This window comes from Trypanosoma brucei, chromosome 8 (genome assembly GCF_000210295.1).
Source record: "Trypanosoma brucei gambiense DAL972 chromosome 8, complete sequence".
Lineage (NCBI taxonomy): Eukaryota > Euglenozoa > Kinetoplastea > Trypanosomatida > Trypanosomatidae > Trypanosoma > Trypanosoma brucei.
In genome coordinates this window covers 2443-23795 of record NC_026741.1, presented here as the reverse complement: position 1 = coordinate 23795, position 21353 = coordinate 2443, and the positions used below count along the sequence as shown (strand labels likewise).

General features: G+C 42.8%; 3 protein-coding genes and 1 pseudogene across 3 annotated transcripts, besides 1 other annotated feature; 1 reads left to right on the top strand and 3 right to left on the bottom strand.

Moving 5' to 3' along the window:
* Nucleotides 1-760: 760 nt before the first annotated feature.
* TbgDal_VIII70 (phosphatidic acid phosphatase protein, putative) lies at nucleotides 761-1759 on the top strand (the record flags this gene model as incomplete). Its single annotated transcript, XM_011777028.1, has 1 exon — nucleotides 761-1759. The coding sequence occupies one exon, from the start codon at nucleotides 761-763 to the stop codon at nucleotides 1757-1759; it is 999 nt and encodes a 332-aa protein (XP_011775330.1).
* A 9192-nt stretch (nucleotides 1760-10951) lies between these two features.
* Nucleotides 10952-11791, bottom strand: TbgDal_VIII40 (variant surface glycoprotein (VSG); the record flags this gene model as incomplete). The annotated part of the gene is made up of 1 exon (XM_011777027.1): nucleotides 10952-11791. The coding sequence occupies one exon, from the start codon at nucleotides 11789-11791 to the stop codon at nucleotides 10952-10954; it is 840 nt and encodes a 279-aa protein (XP_011775329.1).
* A 3061-nt stretch (nucleotides 11792-14852) lies between these two features.
* Nucleotides 14853-16157, bottom strand: TbgDal_VIII30 (annotated as a pseudogene).
* Nucleotides 14853-16157: a sequence feature.
* Nucleotides 16158-18070: 1913 nt separating this feature from the next.
* Nucleotides 18071-19494, bottom strand: TbgDal_VIII20 (variant surface glycoprotein (VSG); the record flags this gene model as incomplete). The annotated part of the gene is made up of 2 exons (XM_011777026.1): nucleotides 18071-18937; nucleotides 18961-19494. 2 exons carry the CDS (start codon nucleotides 19492-19494, stop codon nucleotides 18071-18073), a joined length of 1401 nt encoding a protein of 466 aa, XP_011775328.1.
* Nucleotides 19495-21353: the final 1859 nt, after the last annotated feature.

Genomic DNA, 21353 nt, shown 5'->3' with positions numbered 1-21353 from the left:
GCACAAAAACCGAGTTTATGTTCAGACAGCTGAAGAGGGCTAAGGATACTTGGTTCATTGTACGACAGCCCCTTCCTCCACTATACAGATTTATAGTTGGAATTAGTAGTGTGACTCTGCTGCTGTGAGTATCGATGAGTGGATACTCGCTGTTTTTATAGGATTTTGGTATTTTAGTTGTGGAAAAGAACTGTTGCGCATGTCCGTGTGCGCAACATTCTTCTCCATGACAATGATGATGTAAGGAGATAGTGTTGTATAGGAGGGACAAGTGATCGCGAATTATATGGTTTCTGTGCTTGTGGAGGAAGTCTGGAACAGCGAATACCTCTTCCTCATTTACACAGTCCCTGGACATATCGGGAGCATAGGAGTGCATGTATGTATATAATATCTTCACACACATGCATTACAGATCTTATGAAGTATGGAAAATGCACGGGAGGTATTCAAAAACGCCTTGTAATTAGATTTAACACTGTTTTATTTATATGCTGCTTGACTATTTATTCTATGATGTGATTTATAGAATTATCATCAAGTGCATACGTACAGTACACCTTTCCAGTGACAATCCCACAAAGAGCAATAAAAAGCTTCGGAATATTGAGTTAAAGCGTATTGCATGCAGGGGTTGCAATCTTATATTTTGAATTTGAATATGTTCATGCATTCTTTGTACCATTATAATTATTTTTCCGCTGTTTGATAACTGTTTTACAGCGTCGTTACTTAATTGAGCACTACAAGGCGTCAAAAGATGGCCGATGATGGTAAGACAGGGTTCGCAAAATTTGTGTACTACATAAAGGTATTTCATGCGCTGGACTACATTCTACTTGTGACATTTGCACTGGCTGTTGTGTATGGAATGAGGACTGTCCGGCCACCTTGCCGAACATTTTCATGGAATGACACGGACATAAGTCATAAAAAGGGGAAGTCCACATTCCCCTCAGGAACACTGTTTTCCATGGAATTTATACCTATTGGACTTTATCTGCTGTTCGAAGCCTTGCGTGCGCGTTTGGCTCGGAAGGGTGAGTGGTACTTGGATGTGAAAGAAACTGATCAACTCATAGACGGAGCCACTACGCGGGTAGAGATGTTGGAGCCAGAAGGGAAGAGGTCTGAAGGCGCACATTCTGCTAAGGCTGGAAGATACCCCGACGAATCACCCGAAATGAACAGAGAGAATGAACCGAAAAGACTTATGACATGTCTTGAAGCCACCAATTACTGGGTTCTGGCGCACGGATTTTCTATTATTTTGGCCGTTTGTTTGGTGGAAATATTGAAGGTTTATGCCGGCCGACTCCGTCCCGATTTTCTTGATAGATTGAAAAAGGCTAACGTTACGGAAGGAACAGATCCAAAAGATCTCTGTGACATTGCAAAAGCAAGGGATGGTCGGCTTTCATTTCCTTCAGGGCACAGTAGTTGCGCTTTCTCCGTCTGCACACCGATGGCCCTATACTTCCTCTCGGTTTTACACGCGTTCAGTGGAGCATCCGTGTGGCGAACACTTGTGGGCCTTTCTCCAATTTACCTTGCATGTGCTTGCGCCATCTCACGAACACGTGACAACCGCCATCACTTCGCTGATATAGTTGCTGGTAGTTTGATTGGTATGGGCACGGGACTTCTCGCTGTTGCTGTCTTTTTCCGTTTTGGTAAAGAGATCGCAGTGCTTGTGCCCCGTCGCATGGAGTTCGTGCGCAGCCGCGGTGGGCGCGTTCTCGCTGATGTTGCCGAGTGATCACGCGTGATGGTTGTTTTCCTCACTTTATCTTTTTTCCCCTAATAATTTTGTAACACTATCCCTTATTGACATTAATGCAGGCAAAAAAAGGTAATGTCTAAATGTTAAGAAAATAAAGAAACAGGAAATACCAATGTTTGAAATTAAGCTGAAAGGGGGAAAATTAGAGTGGTAGGTATGTGTGAGATAACGATAAAGATAAAGATGGTGAGAAATTTAAGGGATATAAAGTTGTTAGTTTTTGAGAAGGTGCTATTTACAGAGGAAAAATCTTAGGACGCACTCTTTGCGTGTAAAAAGGAACCAATATATGTTTTATAGTAATAAAAACAATATCAATAATAACAATAATTCACTTCTAAATAAATCAAACAATTGATAATAGTGTGAACGAGAGAGAGAGTCTGTGTGGTAATCTAGATTGTTTTTCTTCTTCTCTCATAATTTATGAAATAATTTTAGAAAATCTAATTTAAAAAGAGGGAATGGCGAGGTGCTGGTTCACATATAAACTGACAAAAAGTAAAAATGTAATGTTATGGGTTTATTTCTCGATTCAGGACACAATATCCATATCGTGTTGCTTATTGAGCAAGAATTGTTTTAACTGTATACATTCTTTTCGGCATGCGTTATTAAATGATTCTGTAAAAAGAAATATATCTCCATGTGATTTCTTTTGAAAATATTATCTGTAGGTAGAATTAATGGACATGCGGTTAGTTGAATGTGTGTTCCTCCGATATGTGAATTAAAATATGAATAAAATAAGGTGACCATCCTTGAGTTCTACAAAGACGCAGGAAATAATATGTGTGCTGACACTGAAGAAGGTTCCAAATGCATCGTGTAAATAACCGTTTAGAAAGAGAATTGCTGTATCTCTGGATAGTATAGGCAATCTATGATATTAAAAACGATATAAGACCGCAAAATGTGTTAAATATATGAATATATGCATTTTTCATACGTGTGTTTACCCGTGTTTCAACAATGTGACTACTTTATGTTATTCACAAGTCTCTTTCTGAGAGAGAAATTACAAGTTTGTGCACCACATAAGAGCACGATTTGGTGGTATGCTGAGTGAGTGAACGAGGAAATCCTTACCAAGACATACCATTCTCAGCCGTGCAAATGCACAATATTATACAGCAATTTATTATAATATTAGAATTAGTATATACACACTCAATACACCCTCCTATCATTATTATCATTATTATTATACTTACCGTTACAATATGGCTATCACTAATATCTATAAAAAACCAAAATGGATATACATTGAAAAAGAAATCATTAACATGCCTTATCACCGTACTAAGTTACACCCGTAAAAAAGTTTCATACGTATTTTTAAAGAGTTCTACTGATTTTTAGATTTTCATCAAAGAGTATTAGAATATATCATATATTAAGAAATATGTCAAATTATCACAAATAACAGATTTTATAAAATTGGGCAAAAATCCTTTTAAAAATTGTCATAACAACAAACTCACAAAAGCAGCAGCCATCAGAGCTATTTTCTTATTGATGAGAAAACTTCCATTTCGGCACTTTTCCCTATCCTTGTCATCTTCGTCCTCTTTTCCCTCTTCTCCATTTACAATTCTTTTTGTCATCCCTGTTGACAGCCTCACATTTATCTTTCATTTCATATTCTGAGCATTTTACACCCCCATCTGTCTTTCCAGTTTCTTGGTTCGCTTGAACAACATGGCTTTTAGAATCTTCTTCGCATTTGTTAGGTGTTTCGTTATATTTACATCCCATATCGGGTTTGCAATTATCTGGCGTTGTTATCTTTCCGCATTCTACCGGCGACTTGTCGTCACCCCTAGTTCCGCTGGATTCTCCTGTTGGCGTGTTTGAATTGCCGGAGAATTGTTGAGGCTGTCGGAGTAGTTCCGATGATATCGTTGTTTTTAGTTGCTTTAACTCTGCTTTCAGCCGCTTGTTGTTGACAACAAATTCCTTGTACGTTTTGTAAAGATTGTGTGCCTCTGTCAGTTGAGCGACCCATGGGATGCTGTAGAAACCTTTTTTGCTGTCGGTGTAGTGTACTGAATAGTCTATGCAGTTGCTGCCGGCGTTGCCGCAACTCGTTGAATTAGTTCCACCCGTGAGCGTATGCGCTGTTGCTGCGCTGTTTTGGTTTACACCGATTTGCGCTGCGACAGCTGCTAGCACGATGTCTATTGTCACGTCTAAAGGCAGATCTGTGTTTGCTTTTGGGCACTTCGCAGCCGTTTTTTCCCACGCAGTTGCTACGATGTTGCCGCCGCTGATCTGATCCTGCGTGAAGTGTGTGCCGGTACATTCCGCTCCGTTAGTCGAAGCTCACAGGCAGATCAGGTCGCGGCCGATGCTCGTTCCAGCTTTGTCCGGTGTGCATTCTGCCGTTTTTGTGATTGTATTGCCCTGTGATGCTTTGCATGTCTTGGCTGCGGGATCGTACATACCGTCGCTCGCGCACGCCGCTTTTGTTCGAGCTTCGTTAATCTGCTCTATTATGTTGGTGTTTGCGTCGAGTCCGGTCGCTTGCGTCTCTTTGAACTTTTTCAGAGCTTCGTTGGCGCTGTTGTTGACGATGCTCCTCAAGCTATGTAGCAGCAAAGCGTGTACCGTGAGGGGATTCGCTACGTTCCACGAGCTTTTGGCATCTTTCCAGTGCGCTGACTCTTCCTCCCAGTTGTTATCTCTGAAAGAGGCGCCGGCCTCTTGCTTGAATTTAGCGAAGTCGCATTTTTCTTTTATTTTGTCCACCAGGGTCTGCTGTGAGCTTCAGGAAATCGTCATGTTGACGTTGATTATGTCGTTAAGCTGTGTCGGCTTTTGTTCTTTGGTGTGATCTGGTTGCTTGTGTTTCCCCTGGCGATGCCGGCCACCTCAACGTGGTGCCAGGGTCCAGTACCCCGTATCATCGGGGGAAGCCAAGAGCCAGCAGCGTTCCTTTCATGGGGAACACTGCTTTGCTCCGGCTACGGCATCATACAGCATAGGGATCAGCAGCGTCTTGCTGGGACACTGTTTTTCATTTGTCGGTCCCTGGGCACGTGCCATCAGTAGTATCATCCGCACTAAGATGCTGCTGTCCGGTGATGTGGAAGAGAATCCCGGCCCGTCGTTGCGCGGGATGCAGTGGAACTGCGCCGGGCTATCTCAAGGAAAGAGATTAGCACTCCACAAAACCCTTGTTGATGAGCGGATCGCCTTTTGTCTGTTGAGCGAGACAAGGATGACGCCTGGAGAGGCGGCTTGCTTTAGCGTTGCTGGCTACCAACATCACGGAATAGCTCGTAACTGCAAAGGAGGTGGTGTATCAATACTAGTGAGGGAGGACCCAACAGTCGAGACAGGTATGGCCGTTGTTGGTCGCATTGAACAAGTGCATGCAACAATTCACCTTGCACGTGGAACGGCGCTGACTGTCACGTCGGCATACATCCCACCAAAACACACCTTCACGGAAAATGATCTATATACGCTTCTGACGACTGACGGTGCCCAGCTCATCGGTGCAGACGCTAACGCACACGCGTTGGCATGGGATCGCGCGAGCCCACCAAATACCAAGGGTGAAATCCTCACACAGTGGTGCATTGACAACCAGCTTCTGGTATGTAACACTGGTGAGTGCACCAGGTACGCGCGCCACCACGGGGAGTCCACCCCTGATGTGACACTGTCAAGGAATTGTACAGTGTACACGTGGAGATCGCTGTATTCTCCCGATAGCGATCACCATCACATATTTTTCGACGTTATCGTTGGAGACGACACAGATGCACTGAGTTGCCCGCGGCTTCGAAAGCCCATGTACGCATGGCTAAAAGCTGACTGGAGGAATTTCCGTCTCAAGGTTGACGAGCTCTGCAGAAAAATTGGTAGAGAGAAGAACGTCAACACCCTGGAACAGAAATTGAGCTCCGCCATCCGCATTGCGACGAAGGTCTCCGTCCCCCCTGGCTGCAGAGCAACGCCACCACATTGGACACCTGCGCTCGCGAAACTAGATGAATAGATCGCTGGATGCGGACCCTCCCACCGAAGGGAAAAGTTGGTAGCCACGCGTAAGCAGATCCTGGACAGTACCACAAAGAAGAGATGGAGCACGCTATGCTCCAGACTTGCTGTGTCAGACCGCTGCAGTTGGCACATTGTCAAGAAAGTATATGCGCCACGACCACTAACCACACCGGCTGTACTTGTAGATAACGCGTCCATCACGGACTACCGTCAAGCTGAGAGGTTCAGTAAACTGTACTCGTCCCGCGCAAGAAGGCACCCCGATTCACACCCACCGGCACCCATAAAGACGATAGCGAGTGAGTTCAGTCCCATCACGATGGCTGAACTACGGAGATCGATCAAACTGCTACCGAGTGGATCCGCAGCCGGACCTGATTGCTTATACAACGAGGCACTACAACATCTCGGAAGAACAGCGCTTAATGTTGTTCTGAGGCTATTCAATGAGAGCCTACGAACGGGAGTCGTGCCGCCTGCATGGAAGACTGGTGTTATCATCCCCATCCTGAAGGCCGGAAAAAGGCGGAGGACCTCGATTCTTACAGGCCAGTGACGCTCACGAGCTGTCTCTGCAAAGTCATGGAGCGCATAATTGCCGCGAGACTTAGAGACACTGTTGAGTCCCAGCTGACGCCGCAGCAATCAGGCTTTCGCCCCGGATGCTCAACGCTCGAACAACTCCTGCACGTCCGCGCTGCCCTCTGCCGTCCCACGCACCAATCTCGTACGGGTGCTGTATTCGTCGACTACGAGAAGGCATTTGATACAGTAGACCACGACAAAATTCCGAGGGAAATGCACAGAATGAAGGTATCACCCCACATTGTGAAGTGGTGCGTATCATTTCTGAGTAACCGAACTGGCAGAGTGAGATTCAAGGAGAAGCTTTCCAGCAGCAGAACATTTGAGCGAGGAGTGCCACAAGGAACTGTCCTTGGCCCAATCATGTTCATTATTGTCATGAACTCGTTGAACCAGCGCCTTGCAGAAGTGCCGTTACTGCAGCACGGATTCTTTGCAGACGACCTAACGCTACTTGCGAGGCACACAGAGAGGGATGTCATCAACCACACACTACAATGCGGCCTAAACGTGGTGTTACAGTGGTCAAAAGAGTACTTCATGTCTGTCAACGTAGCGAAAACAAAGTGCACACTCTTCGGGTGTATAGAGCGCAACCCCCTTACACTACAACTGGACGGCGAAAGAATAGGAGCTGACAGGACACCGAAGCTTCTAGGAGTAACATTCCAGTGTCTGCAGGGGATGGCAACACATGCGGCCGAGACAAGACGCAAGATGGACTTCAGACTACTGCAGATAGCAGCCATCTCAGCTTCTACATGGGGGCCAAGACGACAAGTGCTGAGAGCTTTTTATCTAGCACTCGTACAGGCACACACCATGTATGGCATTGAGGTATGGTACTGGGACGCTTCGGAACGAAGTCGCGACCTCCTTGCATCAGCACAACACAAAGCCAGTTGTATCATAGCTGGCATACCGCATGGGACGCGCAAAGAGGACTCTCTGCTGGAAGCAAACCTCCTGCCACTCAAGACGACCACTCTTGTGCGCAGCATGAAATTCATGCTGATGTGTGAGTCACGAGGCGGATGTTTGCGGCGCAGTGCTGAAGAAGTATACCACAGCAAACACCCAGTCAGAGCCCTACATTCCCGTATCATGCGGTCCTACCCCCACCTCCGCATTGAGCCACGAGAGCACCCACTAGAGACATCGACGCTCCGCCACAGCTGCCGACCGATATTTCACACGCAGATGAAGCCTGTGTGCGCTGATGACCCTGACGATGTCAAAAGGGAGGCTTCCGAAAAGTGGATTGAACGGCATTTTGCACGGAGGGGGAAGGAGCCACCGCGGCGAGAGCATTACGAACTGTGGACTGATGGATCCGTGTCCCTCGGTGAAAAGTCCGGAGCAGCTGCCCTGCTCTATAGAAACAACACGCTGATATGTGCATCCAAGACCGGAGCAGGGGAACTTTCATGCAGTTACAGAGCGGAATGCGTAACATAAGAGATAGGACTGTAACGGCTGCTGAAATGGCTTCTGGCATACAGAAGCACACCGAGCAGGTTGTCCATCTTCTCTGACTCGCTTTCAATGTTAACAGCATTGCAGAACAGGCCCCCTAGCCGTAACGGACCCAATTCTAAGACGACTGTGGAGGCTTCTGCTTCAAGTTCAGAGAAGGAAGGTGCGTATACGACTGCAATTTGCGTTTGGCCATTGTGGCGTGAAACGGAATGAGGTTTGCGATGACATGGCGAAAAAGGCCGCAGATTTACCACAGTTGCGAGACACATGGATCCCCGACATCATTGCTTATGCGAGGCGAGTGCTTAGGTCGGAAGAAGTCCATGAGAACACTCATAGGTTTGGTATCACGGGCAACCACTTTCCAACAAAACATAAAGAAGAACTGACGAGGGAAGAAGAAACGGCACTGGCACGCTTTCGGGTTGGGTCTTCAAGGCACTATGGATGGATATTGCGAAAGATCAACCCGAGTGTGCCTCCACAGTGCCGATTGTGCAACCCGCAACATGCAGCGATAGGACCAAAAATACAAACGGCCCCAACTGTTGCGACACGCACTCTTCAGAGAACCTCCGAACCGACCAAATGTACGGAATGTGATGCCACATACCAATGCCGCTAGAGTGCTGTAACGCACATGGTAAACAAACATGGCTTTGTGCGAGCTGATGCCCCCCGGAGGATCAAATACGGCGATGCAACACCTATAGTGGATATCCCCCCGGAGCCCCCTTCAGTGGTGGCGATCGTTTCTCTACCATCGAGCACACGAGTCCCGATGAGACCGCAGGTGCTTCATTGTACCATCTGTGCCTCCAAATTCGCAGTGCCAGGCCGACTATTACACCACCTTAGAACAATACATGGCATAGGCAGCGGTAGTTGCCGCGTGAAAAGGTGGCGAGAAAACGAGGACTCAGTGCAAGGAGATGGTACAGCCCCAGCAGCGCCAGCCTCTCAGGATACACGGAAGCTGCCGTTTCAATGTGACCTGTGCGAGGCGAGCTTCGGTACACGCTCTTCTCTGTCACTGCACAAGAAATTCAAACATAAGAGCATAATGACGGAAGACGGTACCGTGGTGTTGGTGCAATTCCCTCGTAAGCGTGCCCGTGAGGGAAACGTTGACGTCCTGGTGGAAGGCGAGGTGCAGTGTGGTGTGTGCCAAAAAGTGCTCAGTTGCAGGGACTCCCTCATCCGACACTGTAAGGCTTTCCACAAAGGTGAGGGAGTCGAGCTTAAATGCAGCAAAAGCACAAAATTGTGTGCCACTGATTCCCCGCATACAAACACATCCATGTTGGTGTGCCCGACATGCGGAAGGCAGTGTGCTAGCAAAACTGGCCTCACCCTCCATCGAAAGAAGATGCACGGTATGAAGAAGTTACGTGTCGGGTTTGCGGTAGAGGGTGTGTGTGTGTGTGTGTGTGGAGGATGTATGTTTCACTAAAATGCTGGCGCAGTTTCTCATTGCGGTTGAACGGAGCCGGCCACAGGTGAAGTCCTCACCTAAGGTAACAGTCATACAACCCACTCTCCCTTCTGCAACTTCCCCCCTTATTGCCGAGTGTGGAGCTAGCAGGAAAAGCACCGGACGCAGGAATAGTCCAGACACCCTCAGAGACAGAGGGGGTATGCAGTCAACAAGCAACAGAAACAGAAAGAGGGGGAGAGATTAATAAACGAATAACAAAAATCAAAACAAAAGGATTGCTAATTGACATCTTTTGGAGAGTCCGGGGTGGGGGGGCTTGTCGCCCCATCTGCTGTATTCCGTTCAACTGCGGAACTACAACAAAAATTATAGAGAGTGTGTTAGGCTGAATAAAAAAGGGAGACTCTGCCACAGTCGCCGGACAGATAGCATCTCAGGGCTCTACGGTGATGGCTGATGGTCGCGCCAGTGGGGGGAAACTCTCACGGAGGCACGAAGAAAATTAAAAAAGATTACTAGTGTTCCATTTGAGCTAGCGAGGCTCTCAAGCGTGGAGGTAGTGATATTTTTCTTCTGTGGGAAGTAAGCTGATTTTATAGTTAACATTAGATCAGCTGAAAACATCAGTGTTTCCGAGACTCTTTCCGGAATTTTCTCCTCTTTGAGACCTTGGATGACTTCCACGCCCTCGTTGACAAAAAATCGATACACCACCGACATGGGGAGAACGTTTAATCCATATTTGTTGGTATAGACTTATTTTTCATATGCGGCACTCTTCTGCTGCCAAATGTGCGTCCTGCACCAGACAGAAGACTAATATATTGTGGTGGAGTTTCTTCTCTAAAGCGATCCACTTCGCCTGTGAGATATCCCAAGCATTTCATTGGGATCCACGAATTATGGGACAGAGATTCGGTACCAAATCTCCTCTAAGAAGTATGATAAGCCTATGTATCCCAATCGAGGAACGCTCGCACGTGCAGAGGAGCAGTATAATATATTTCTTCACCCCAGAGTGCCGATGCTTCTGCTTGCTCCTTTTCTGGTAGCCGAAAGCCTGTTTCCCGCTCCAATTCTGTTGGATCGTGTATAATGCTTGTATTTGGCTTCCTCTTGGACGTAGTAATAGACCCTGGCACCATGATTAGGTGTTCGGCGTCACCATTGAAATTCCCCTAGTTTTAAAAATTAAGGAAGAATCCTTAAAAAACCATGAATTTATAGAAAATGTAAAACAGCAAGCTTACAAAAGAAACAGCCATCCTAACCAATTTCTTATATACAAAAACCTGAATCAATGCTTTTTGCCATCCTTGTTGACTGCTTCACATTTGTCTTTCGTGTCATAATCAGAGCATTTTACACCCCCGTCGATCTTTGCTGCCTCTTGGTTTGTTTTTGCAACATGGCTTTTAGGATCTTCTTCGCATTTGTTAGTTGTAGAGTTATATTTGCAGCCCGCGTCTGGTTTACATTCATCTGGGTTTGTTATCGTTGGGCAGTCTGTTTCTTGTTGCGGCTAGGAGTTAGCTGTGTTTGTTGTGCTAGGTGGGACGTGTGCTTGGGTTGCCTTGGGTCGGCGGGTTGCGTGAGTTGCTATCTTAGACACTAGTCTCTTTAGCCGTTAGAGTTCTTCCGTTGCTAGCTTGTTAGCTGCGTTTCGTTGCTCTCTCTGTTGTAGCCATTGCGCTACCGTTTTCATTTTTTAACCACAGTATTTTGTCGAAGTCAACGACGTCCGTGGCTGCTGCGCCGGTGTATTTTATGCAAGCTCCGGTATCTGATCCGTCGCAAGTGGCCACCGGTTCGCCTAGCATAGCGGCGCTTGTTTTGCCCACCATTTTACTGTCGATGGCTTCTGCTGCTGCTGTCACCTTTGCCACTGTTATAGTAGTGCTTTTCCTTTGTTGGCACATTTTGCGTAGTTTGCTGTAAGTTGTAGCCTGTGGTTCGTTGCTGGGCGACCAGGTTGGATGTGTGTACTCTGCTATACACGGTTTGTTGCTTTGTGTGTTTGGCACCACGCAAAGGCAAAATAGGGCGCCGAGCGCTGTTTTCGTTGCTGCTGGTGTTCCGGTTTCATATGCTTGCTCGTAGGTCTGGGCTGTTGTGCTGAACGCCTTTGGGCTATCAACGGGTTCGCTCCCCGTTTTGCCGTCACCTGTTAGCGCAGTTCTCAGCTCCTTTATTATGTCCTCGTCGCTTTTGGTTCCTTCGCTGTTTGCCGCCGCTGAGTAGACGTCGAATGCTGCATCTGCGATTTGGCTGATTTCAACACTAATTTCTCGTATCTGACTGGCTGCTGTTGTGTCTAGTCCGTGCTCTTTTTTTATTTTGTCTGCCTCACCTTTGCTGTTGGCAGCTATAGCGGCAGTTGTCCACGTCGACCATTTTTTTCCATTCTTCGTTGAGGTTCGCCGGTTGATCTGCCGCTGTGGGTGGCTCGCTATCCTTCCCCGCCTTATATAGAGTTTTCTGCCAGCTTTCATCTGCTAAGGTCATGTTGAGGTTGTATATTTCTGTGGGTGGTTTAGGCTTTGCGACAATTGATGGCTGCACTGTTATTTGGCCATCGCAGAGCTGTAATGCTGAGCAAAGGGCGTGGAAAGTCGCTGCATTGACTCCGGCGTCGGCTTTTGCGTCTGCAAGGTTTATGTTGCTGCATAAGACTGCCGCTATTATTGCTATTTTCTTTGGTGATATGAATACCGTCATCATGGCCTTCTAGTGCTCTTTGAGGGGCTGAACTAGTTAGGGTTCTTGAAGATGTTTCCACCGTTTGAGCTCTGTTAACTTAAAGTTGTCTTTTAACAGCTTTGTGACTGTTGATTGTGTCCTTTCTCACTGTAGAGATGTGCAGGGATATTTCGTTGTGATAGAAAGTGTTAATTTCCTCTCGCTGTTTTTTAACCGGGCTGTTTTTACTGTCGCCTTTGGCTATGACCAAAAGGTAGAGATACTTTGAGGTCGTGGCTTTTGAAAAGTCCTTGTTATGCTAGATGCTATTTTTGTATTCTCTCTGCTAAGAATCACCGGCACCTTTTTTCAAACTGATAGTCACTACCCTCCGGCTTCGGCAAGTGTGTCCGACACCTTGGTTTTACAGCTTTTTCAGTTTACACTAATCTCTTTCTTTAAACTCATTACCACAAATACTTTCATAATCAAAATGTAATCCCAATTCTTTCCACCTACTACATAAGTTTCTACTTTCCCCATATCCTTCGAATTAAATTGTCTGCCGTTTAACCTTTTATACCAAGTAAGATTTTTCACAATCAGTCTTGCTTTCTCCCCCCATGCAATTTTCTGACCAGGAAAATGAATGAATGAATGGGGTCTCTCCAATCACCTCGCTATTGGAAATAGAAAAGAATCTCTCCTCATATTCCAATCTAATCACTTCTCTCTTCAAACCTAATTTCTGTCCAACAGCCTCTTCTTGACTTGCACTCCAAAATAACAAGGTTTTGTAGATACTTTGCTCTGACCACCACTCCTCACTTCCCTTTAGTAACTCTTCAAACGCATATTCAAACCTTTTAACTGCCCAAACTCTGGCTATCAAGCCACCACCGCTAAGATAGGGTTTTCCACTAGGAGGCGATTTCAGTAAATGAGATAATTTTTTACCCTCCTCTTTTCGGTAGCCCACATTAAAAAACCAATAACATCTCTGCACATGCTCCTTGTGATCTGAGTTCATAAGCAAATCCAACTAAGGACCATAACACTCGGATGTTGTCATGAATATAATAGGAGAAATTTGATTATCTTTGTCAATATCCTCTTCACTAAACCTCGCTTCATTTTCAGCAGTATTCTGCATAAAATATTTCACAGCCTTTTCATATTTTTCTTCGTCACTAACAATAATATCCGATCCGTCCAAATGAATTACAACATCCTCATCACTTGCATTCTGTTTCTCTAAAAATTCCATAATCCATCTAGATCTCTTAACATGGCTGTACAAATCTCCTATTTCAATTGTAATAATTTCAACATTGTTGAGTTTACCACTCAATATGAGGCTACACCATCCTTGAGTTGCATGATTTTGAAAGACAACTACAAACACTCTTAGTTTGCTAGAATCATTTTGTGTTATATTTATTGTGTCATTTATCTCAGCTTCTTGTAGAAAAATTGAACTTAAACACACTAAATGTAATAGCAGCAGTAAGATTAAAGTTCTCTAGATACCAAATATCATTACTGATTTACAATTAAAATTTGGAAGGATTGTAAGAGAAGAATTTTGAGATTATAAAGATGTTAGGATAGGAGATTATGCCACAATCTAAATTTTGATCTTCAACAAGTTTCCTTTTTCAATTACAAAACGCTCCACTTTGTATATAAATGAAAAACATCAACATATATGATTTTTTATGCGCTTTACTACTAGAAATTAGGTAAAGACTTTATTTGACACTCGAAATGCACTACCCTTCCTTAATTGTCCCCAAGATCCTTCATCATCCAGTGTACGATGATTCCAACCGCCATGTTTGTGTGTGACATTGCGCATAATTCATATCATTCTCGCTCTGTCTATCTCTTTCTGTGTCGTTTAGTATTATTTTTCTTCCTTTTCAAATATAGTAATCAGTCGTCCTTTTTAATGTTGTATGTGAGTTTATTTTTTTTGCGCTTATTTTTTCATTATATTCTTATATTAATAAAGTTATAAACTTCTAATACTTCAATTTTTTAATCATTATCATCATCATTATTATCATTACTGTTCTTACTATACTATTAGCATATACACACTCACAACAATCTTCTATCATTATCATTATTATCATTATTATTATTACTATTCTTCTTACCAATATTAGTATATGCACACCCAGAACACACTCCTATTATATATTATTATCATTATCATTATTATTATTACCACTCCTATTATAATATTAGTATATGTACACTCATAACACACTCCTACTATTATCGTTAATTTTACTATTAATATTACTATTACAAACCAACCTAATATACATAAAGCAAGCAGAATAAACAAAACTAGAATTGAACTCATTTTTCATACCTTATCACCATCGTACTTAACACAAAAAATCCAATATCACACCTAATTGTTGGAACTTTAACTGATTTTAATAGTTTTAACCAAAGTTTTAATGTATATTAAATAATGGAAAATTTAGCAATTCTCTCAAAAATATAAAATTTCATAAATTTTATAAAATTGATCAAAAATATTTAAATTGGTCAGTATTCAGAATACTATCAAACTCACAAAAAACAGCATCCATACTCAGAGCCAATTGCTTATTGACGAGAGTGCTGCCATTTCGGCACTTTTCAGTTTCTTTGTCATCTTCACCCTCTTTACCCTTCCTAAATGCACAATTTTGTTTGTCTCCTGTCTTGTCAGCTAGGAAAGTCTCCTTATTGGTTCCGTGTTTTGCACACTTCTCCTCGGTTTTGTCATCTTTCCTTCCAGCTTCTTGGTTTGCTTTTTCTGCTGCCTGTTGTACTTCCTTTTTGGCATCCTCACTCAATGTGCACTTTTTCTTCTCATCTTTTTCTTCGCCATTCCATGTGCATGGTGGTTTGCAATCTGTTTGTTTTTCTTTGGCATTGCAGTCTTTTTTCGGATTCTTGTTGTTCTTTATCGGCCGCTGTTTCGGGTCCCTTGTTGTCTGCTTTGTTTTCTGCTGCTGCCGTCAGCACTGGCAGCCGAGCATCTTTGAGTTGCTTTAGAATAAGAAGGACTCTCGTTTTTTTGGCCTTGAGGTTGGTCACTAGGTTGTCTTGGCTCATGGCGGCTTCTTTTCCCTTTGTTAAGAGTTCCATTGTTATTTCCAGGCGTTTGCGCCACTTGTTCTCTGTGTGTTGTGTGTCTGATTTGTGATTTGAGTCTAGTGTAAAGTCAGCGCATGCTTCGCTCGCCTTTACCGCGCAGCTATTTGCGCTGGTTATTGTACCGAGAGCAAGCATTGATGTTCCACCGCTTTCTACGAAATGCAGCCTCGCTTTGAAATGGGCCAGTGCGCTGGCTATAGCTTCTACTGTTATTGGCTCTGGTGCTTTTTTCAGACAGGCTTGTCCGATCGGTTGGTATGCTGTACTTAGTTTTCCGCTGTTCCAGAGCGCTTGCGTCCCCGTGCTTTGCCGTCCGCACATGTCCTGGCTGTTTGTGCCGCCTTTGGTACAAATACATGCTGCCGTAACGCATAGAGCTGCTCCGACCGCTGGTAGTTTACACGTAGTTTGTTTATTTGTGGTTGGTGAGATGTCGCACCGTTGCGCCTCGTTAGAGTTTATTGTGTCTTCGCCGTAGGCAGCCTGCGCTAGTTCGGCTTTTACTTTGGTTGCCAGCTGGTCAAGCTGAGGTTTGCTTTCCGAGTCAAAGATCCTTATTTCCTCCAGCGCTTCCTCCGTTATTCCTGTTATTGCTATGGCTGTTGCTACACCGGCTCCAGTTAAAAGCTTCTCGGCAGTTGGCTTGTTTTTTGCTATTTAGTACCCCTCTTCGCTGGCTTTTATTGAGTCAGCTTGCCATTGCAGCCAGGCTGTTTTACATTTGTCTGCTGGTGTCGCGTTACCACAGGGCTTCGCCTCTTTGTCTTCCGTTTCCTTGCTTGTTGGAAATTGTTGAGTCCATTCTGGGTCGGCCGCCGAAATATTTATGGCCCGCAACTCATCAGTTAGCTCTGCTGTAGAAACTAGTTGTGGTAATTTTGAAACGTCCGCGTGAGCCAGTCTTATTAGATCACATACGGCGTTCATGTCTGGTATGTTTTTACCGTCCGTCTCTGCGCCGTCGGCTCGATATAAGCAACTGGCTGCTACGAGCAAGAGTTGCCACGGCGTTTTCATCTTGCTTGCTGCTGCGTTTCACTTCTTAACACCTTGTGTATTCTCTGTAAAAAGAAAACAGCATTCGAAAGAAGCCGCTAACTACTCGGTCGTATCTTGAAAGTAATTTTTGTTGACGTAGGACTGCTTCTTAGCTTTCTCATTCACTCACTTTCTCTTTCTCTTTGGTTTCACCCGCCCAGATTCTTTAGAGTTGAAAAAAATTTATGCCTGTTCATAGAATTCTGAATATTTTTTAAAGTATAAAATTTAATTTCTATCCTCTGGACTATCAAGTGAAAGTTAGTGATTGACACTAACAATTACCTTTAGTTTAAAATGTAGTGTAACAACCATCTTTATGGTAGCATATGGCCATTTATGCGTGACACGAAGTTTCATTTTTATTCTTTTTGGTGCTTGCCTGCGGATAATCATAAGTTCTTTGTTCGCTCGGACTTCTGTTTGCGTGCCTAACTCAGCTTCATATTCTTCGTGTTTCAATCGCCGTTTTACTCATGGGGATTTTGAGTATTGAGAAAAGATTGTTGGTTGTTTGTTCATAGGTATGCCTTCAATTTGGGATTTAAACGCCAGTGTCGTTTCCATTTGAAATATTTGATTATATGCTCGTCTGCAACTTATTTCTTTTTTTTTCAAACTTAACAGTGTAGTAAGCTATGTGAGAGTGAAATTCTTAGGGGACATAGATTCTTCCTACTTTTCTATACCCTCTAAGATTGAATTAGTTGCATTCATATAAACCATCTTTCTTATAACCCAATAAGTTTTCCATATAAGTTTTATTTCTTAATTTTTACACTATTCAACACAGAAAACAATTAAAAAAAGTTCATTATATTTAATAGCTTTACCAGTTTGTCTGAGCTCATAAGTTATAAAAATAACTGTTTCTTTACCATATTGTTATGCAATATAACTCTTGATTCAGACTTCTATTTACTTCTCCCGTGCTATTTTTCCTTTACTGTTGATTTTTTGTGAACTTTCTGCTAGTTTCATATGCTGTTACAAGGTTTTGTGCTGTCGTTATATATTATGTTTTTATTGTGGCTACACAGGGGTCGCCAATCCTAGTAAAACACGAAAGTTCGACTATTTTACGTCAACTATAAGCTTACATTATCACTTTACGTAAAAGAATATCCATGATGGTGTCTCGATCGAAATTAATCCATTTCTCAATAACTTCCCCAGAGCATATTGGAAAAGATGCTTTTAGTCGACTTCCACTTGCAATGCTTCTCGATATTAGTTGTAAGGGCATCATTGTTGTTGTACAGTCGACACTGCCTCTTCTTTATTGTCTCATCCAACACCTCCTCTTGCATGATGGCGTTAATAATAATGCTAGTGCTTGAAGAGTCACAACTTCCATACACTATTTCTCTTCCTTTGTCTTTCTCCATTTAATTTAATCATATTCCTTTCGATCTCTTAAAATCCATAATACACACAATTATTCTAATTAAACGCTTTCCATTTTCTTAAATACATATATATTTAATTTGTACACGTTTTCATTACAACTCCTATTATAATACGCGTATATACACACTCGCAACATCCTCCTATCATTATCGTTATTATTATTTTTGTTATTATTGCTGCTCTTATTATTATATTCGCATATACTCACACTCACAACACTCTCCTATTATTATTACTATTTTGACAATTATAACCCTAACTAATGTTACTAAAAATAAGAAGATAGACAAAATTAGAATATTACTAAATTTTCAAACCCTCTAACACCACCACTTTGCATTCATAGGCACTATTATTCAAAATATAATGATTTTAATTTTTCTTATTTTACAAATTTTTCAAATGTTTTACGAAAGTGTTAAAATATGACTAATATTAGAAAATTGTCTCAAAATAGCACAATTTCATAAATTTTATAAAGTTCATAAATTTGAGCGAAAATCCTCTATAAATAATTGTAGAAACAAAAAAGGGACTTTAATTACAGCAGGAATAACAACCGCTCCCTCCTTAACTTTGCACTGTTTTTTCTCTGCGTCCCAATCACACTTTGTTTTGTCACAATATTTCTCTTCAGTGGCTACGCATTCAGTTGTTGCTTTATTAACTCCGTCTTTCTTGTCTTCTGTTTTGTCTGCTGCATTTGACTTGCTTGAGTCGTTTGCATTTTTGTTATTTTTAGTTGTTTGTGATGCCTTCGAGTTAGCTTCGTCCATCTGCCATGCCGGGGCTTCAGTGAGCTGTTCAAGAGGTGTGTTTTCTTTAATGTCCAGCTCGGCTCGCTCTTTGTTCTTTGTTATCGGTGGTTTAAGGGTTTCTATGGCTTCCCACAATTTTGTTTTGTACTCCTTTCCGCCTTCCCCGTAAGCCGCCGTTATTGGAGCGGTTAGCTTGTCTGGGGGGTTTGTGGAATCCTGTTCGTTGTTCGGTTTGTTAAGCAAACTGCGGATCGCCTGTCGTTTGAACAAAGGCGACGTGGAAACTGTTGCGTACTCAGTCAGCTGCCGGTCGCAAGACGTGTTTGCTGCCGCGGCTTTGAGGTCCTTCAGAGCTTCTTGGGCCATTTTGGTCCCTTGAGTTATATTTACTTCGCCTTGTATTATGACGTCTTTGTCGGCGCCTGCAGATCCCCACCTGCTTGGTGTTTTGCTGGTGTCTTGTTCTGTCTTACTTGTCAGATCAAATTGCAGAAACCCCGTGCCTGCCGTCGGCGGCGCACTGTGGCAGTTGTTCGACCGTCGCTGTCGCATGTTACAGTTATTGTGTGGTATTCTCTCGGTTGTAGTATTTCATTTTTGTTTTCGTCCTGGGTGTCGTCAAAGTTTGTTTCGTCGTCTTCCTTTTCGTGTCCGCAGCTGTCGTCGGATTTGATAGCTATTGGTGGGTCCGCGAAGGAGGTGTCTCGGAAGTAGCCAGCTGTGTTCTGCGCTGTTATTTTGAGTGTAGTTGTTGTGCTCCCGCGCCTTGCTAGCGCCGCAAGGTTGGAAGAGGCGTTGGCTAATGTTGGTAGACCTGTTTTCAGAGCATCTATCTGGTCGGTGACAGTTTCCTGGCATTCTTGAATCACTTTTCCCGCGGCAGCCAGAGTCGGTAGAGCGGTTTGTGCAGTTGCTACGTTGCCTGCTGTCGCCGCTATGAGCAGTCTTGTGAAGTATCTCTGCATCTTTACAAGGTTGTGGACGCTGGTTTCAAACTTTTGGACATAGAATGTCGATGCTTTGGCGAGTCGTTTGCTACATTTACACGGTGTTGTGCACGCGTCGTATGCTGCTTCAGCCGGCGAGCTACTCGTCACCAAAGCTAAGACAAAAAGGCCTAGCGAACATACCCTTGATGCGTGCCGCATTTTTGCTTGGCAATTATAGTGTCCGGAAAAGGCTTTTTCTTGAGGAAATAGCTGCGGCTGCTGTTTTTGTTTCTAATGTTAAGTTCTTCCAGTAGCTGTGTCGGCGTTTCGGCTGCGTCGAAATTAAAAGGAAAAAATTTCTTTTAAGTTTATTGGATTTGCTTGAAAAATTTCGTTATAATCATTGTGACTAGTTTTTTATGTTAGGTGGTGTGTTAGTGCTGCTTGTTGTTCCAAGTCTTTAGTCCCTTATTTGCTTTGTTTCTGCATTTGCCATAAAAATTAAATATATATTTATATATTTATTTATTTACAATACTCCAACTCACCAATGCCTTTCACCTTTTAAAATATTTTTTCCATCTTCTCTATGCTATACCTAAATCAAAAAACCACAACAGTATACGAATTTGTTACTCACCAACTTAGCGTTTAAAAAATTAATCTACCATCAAATTAAAAAATACAGTAGCTACCAATTCTACTCTCGGATTAAACCATTTCTGTAATAAATGTTTTTTTTTAGTCTATATGGTGTTTTCCAGCGTCGCATATTATGCTCATTTACAATTGTCTCCCCTGCTCGCACAGTCGATTCGGCTTTATATCCTATGTTGTCTGTTCGTTTCTTTACAAATCGACATTCTAAGCATTATGGAGTTGTTGTTTCTCCTATTTTTACTAGATACTCCCTCTTTTTACACTATTTCCCTGCGAGGGTTGTCTGTATTTATTGCTTTCTTTTGGAATTTGAAGATACGGGAAAGTACGATTGTGCTCTAATCATCATGAGAAATGGTTTCTTCTTCGTTATATTTGCCTGATAGCTTAAATACAGTTGAGTTATTGTAAGTTACGTCGGTTGTAATCTGTTGAACGTGCATTTTCAGACACTTGCATGCTTTACTCTAGAAAAATAGAAATGCTTACTTTTCTCCAATAAATTTTCCAATTTTATTGAATGTATCATACACTGAATCTTACTGTTTTTACTCTTGGTTGCGAAAAATTAAAGGATTTATTGACGTTTTTTGTTTTTATGCATCCTTTCTCCTTTTGTTACTTTTTAAAAATTTGACGCTTTTTTGGCATTTCTGCAAAGAGTAGTGCGATCATCAGTTTCTTGAGCTTCCACTGCTTCACGTCTGCCATTAATTCTCCCCATAATTATCCTTTTACACGATTTGTACGGCCTTCAACAGTTTAATTTTCTATCTGAGGTCGCTGTACAGTCATTATAGAGTCTTGGGTGTAAACAATGCATTCTTCAAAGAGTTCTAAATAAAGTATAGGCACCAGTGGGCGCTAAGGGCTGCCGTGACTTTCCAGGAATAATCATGATCGCCCCGCTAAAGTCCAATGTGTTCTTTAAATATATATAACTGAATACTTTCACTAATAAAAGTATTGAATCAAAGCTTTAAACGATGTAGTTTCTTACATGTTAAACTTGTGAAAATGACCATTTTACCATAAAAACCCATGGAATTAATGAAAAACGTTCAGACCCAATTTATCCTGAAGAATTTACACAATGATTACATACCGTAGAATTTTATATCTGCTTCAAAAAAATTTAAATTTATGGTAGCTGTAGGCTTCTATTGCAGGCAAAAACACGCTACGTGAATGAACCTTCAATGAAAACAGAACGTCAACACTTTACCTGTGAACGTGACCGTAAGTGGGTCATAGCGTTATCCTCTTGCATATCATGTGTTTTCGTCTCTTGAATCGCAATTAGTGTCCTAAATTTACTCTCTTTTATTGCATTTTCTTTATAAATACCATCATGTTCACGTAAATATGTATTCTTATGTAAACTAGTCGTGTTTTTAACGGTGTTAGAGTTTGGTTCA